At 53.6% G+C, this 2,514-nt stretch overlaps 2 protein-coding genes across 3 annotated transcripts in view; one reads left to right on the plus strand and one right to left on the minus strand.

The window, feature by feature from the left end:
- Positions 1-94: 94 nt before the first annotated feature.
- On the plus strand, positions 95-906 carry LOC106510755 (adenylyl cyclase-associated protein 1; the record flags this gene model as incomplete). Its single annotated transcript, XM_013999472.1, is given in 2 exon segments — positions 95-238; positions 359-906. Coding segments are annotated over 2 exon segments (228 nt in total), but the record flags the coding sequence as incomplete, so codon positions are not given.
- ppt1 (palmitoyl-protein thioesterase 1 (ceroid-lipofuscinosis, neuronal 1, infantile)) overlaps positions 907-2,514 on the minus strand; it is a 3,467-nt gene continuing 1,859 nt past the window's right edge. For both annotated transcript variants that reach the window (XM_013999471.1, XM_013999470.1), the window contains 8 exons: positions 2,359-2,468; positions 2,132-2,259; positions 1,985-2,055; positions 1,792-1,894; positions 1,618-1,708; positions 1,450-1,548; positions 1,281-1,352; positions 907-1,198 (listed from right to left, as the gene is read on the minus strand). In XM_013999471.1, the coding sequence (XP_013854925.1) occupies positions 1,076-1,198; positions 1,281-1,352; positions 1,450-1,548; positions 1,618-1,708; positions 1,792-1,894; positions 1,985-2,055; positions 2,132-2,259; positions 2,359-2,468 (797 nt within the window). In that variant the 3' untranslated portion in view covers positions 907-1,075. The remainder of the gene's footprint in view (positions 1,199-1,280; positions 1,353-1,449; positions 1,549-1,617; positions 1,709-1,791; positions 1,895-1,984; positions 2,056-2,131; positions 2,260-2,358; positions 2,469-2,514) is intronic.

Genomic DNA, 2,514 nt, shown 5'->3' on the forward strand with positions numbered 1-2,514 from the left:
CACGAGGGTGACGGGACGAGGCTGACACGAGGGTGACGGGACAACAAAGCTCCAACACGTCCCAGAACCAACTGTCCTCTGTGTTGTTCTGCAGGTTCTGGGGAAGATCCCGACCATCTCCATCAACAAGACGGACGGCTGCCATGTTTACCTGAGCAAAGACTCTCTGAGCTGTGAGATCATCAGCGCCAAGAGCTCTGAGATGAACGTCCTGGTTCCCAACAAGGACGGAGAGTTTGTGAGTAAAACCAGACCAGAGTGAAGGAGTGTGTATAAATACATACATATATCCAGTTGTCTGTAATAAACCCAGACGTGATGAACAGACTGACTGCTGTTATTATGGGATGTTTTTCAGACGGAGCTTCCTGTTCCGGAGCAGTTTAAGACCATCTGGGATGGTCACAAACTGGTTACCACAGCAACAGAGATCGCAGGGTAGATGGAAGCCACGCCTCCTGCCCCTCCCCCTGCTTTCACACTGTAGACTGAGATTCAGAGCTCATCAGTTAGCCCCGCCCTCCCCTCTTCACCAGCCAATCACAGCTGCAGCTGTTCCTTTGTTAGCCAATGAGAGGGCTACTCGCTCTCTGGAGTAGATCCTCCAGCCAATCAGCAGCGAGCAGCTCACCCTTTAGTTGGTACCTGTCTGGACACACCTGAGCTAAGCTGAGTGTGTAGATTAGATCTTCTGCAGCCAATCAGGCGCCTCCGTCAGGATGCTTCACTTCCTGTTTCATTCTCTACGACTTCCTGCTGAAGAAACGCAGGACATTCCTACAAGTTAGAAACATTCCACCCCCCCGACCCCCCCTGACCCCCCATCTGTAAAAATCTTTATTTTCTGGGTCCAGAAGCAGAACTGGGTCCATCAGAGCTGAGAATCAATAAAAAGTTGCAATAAGATCAGAGGCTTGTGTTTTTATTGGACTAAAACTTTAAAACTTTTACAGTTAAAAGATTCAAATACAAACAGCATACAGCTGGACCTGATCAGAACCGGCTCAGATTCAGAACCTTCTGTTAGAACAGCAGGAGACAGTCAGTGCAAACAGAACCAGGACCTGCTCAGGGTCTACCTCAGGAGGGGCAGCAGGTTCTTCTGGAACCAGCCTTCAGGGAACTGCAGGTGGTCCCCGTCAGCCGACAGGAAGACCAGCTTCCCAGCTTTGTCCAGGACCGCCAGACCCAGCCGGTCCTGCAGAGACCCCATCAGACATGTCACATGTTCTAACTAAAAACCATCATCAGAACCAAACCCGGGTCTCTGGGATCCTTACCTCCTTGTAGAGGACGCTCTCCTGCAGAGTCTCCGTCTCTTTGGCCTGACCCGTCTTCAGGAAGCCGAACCACTGAGACACCAGAGAGCCTCCATCAGCTCGGTTCTCAGTCCAGAACCTCACACAGAAAACACATCAAACATGTGGGTTCTGGTTCTGAACCCGTTACCTCAGAGTCCACCGGGTCCACCACGGTGTCCTGCAGGAACTTCACCATCACAAACTTCTCCAACTGCAGCAGGTTCTTCTTGTAGGTCTCATTCACCACCTGAAACAGAACCAGGGGCTGGTGAACCGGGCCTGCTGTCAGAACCAATCACAGGCTGCTGCTACTGACCCGCTCCTGGTTGATGTCGGCCAGAAACAGGCTGTACTTCCTGTACAGGTCGTCATTCAGCGGGTCGTGCCAGTACTGGGCCTGTACGAGGCTGACACACACACACACACACACACTTCCTGTTACATCACGACTCAGAGGCGGGACCAAACCACAGCTTCCTGTTGGACTCACTGTTTCTGCACCAGGTCGCTGTAGGCCCCCCGGTTCAGAGCCTCACGGATCATGTTGCAGATGGAGGAGCTCTCCCCAGGACACCTGGGCAGGCCGTACACACCTGGAGTACACACACACACACACACACACACACACACACTGGGTTCATCCCTCTGTTGCACAAAGTTCTGCTGTCAGAGGACGGGCTCACCTTGGTGCTGTCCTCCCACAGAGATCAGCGTCTTCATTGGAGGAGAGGGACAGCGCTGGGCCACAGCCCTCCTGTAAAGACAGGAACCAGGATCAGAACCCGGTCCTCAAACAGAACCCAGCTTCAGTTCTCTGCAGGACCACGTACAGGAACTGAGCTCCTTGTGAGAAGCCCATGGCGTTGTAGCCCCCCTGCAGCCTGGGGTCCTGGGCCAGCTGACGACACACCATGGACACCTGAGTGTTCACGTCCAGGAAGAACCCGCTCTCCGTGTCCTGCACCACGAGACACCAGGACAGGCCCGGAGCTTAGAGGGGACATTGTCCCAGGGAAAAGACACGACAGGAAGTCTTATTTTGAAGGAGACTCTGTACCTCCAACACGTTCTTCCCGATCATCAGTGAGAGAACGTAGATCCCAGGGATCTCCTCCTCGATGCTCTTCTTCAGGAAGCCCAGGCTGAGCGGGTTACAGCAGCTGTCACCTGCAGGACACGTGCACGCTCGTTAGTGCACGCTCAGGACACGTGC

The sequence above is a fragment of the Austrofundulus limnaeus genome, unplaced genomic scaffold (assembly GCF_001266775.1).
Source record: "Austrofundulus limnaeus strain Quisiro unplaced genomic scaffold, Austrofundulus_limnaeus-1.0 Scaffold2303, whole genome shotgun sequence".
NCBI classification, from domain to species: Eukaryota; Metazoa; Chordata; class Actinopteri; order Cyprinodontiformes; family Rivulidae; genus Austrofundulus; species Austrofundulus limnaeus.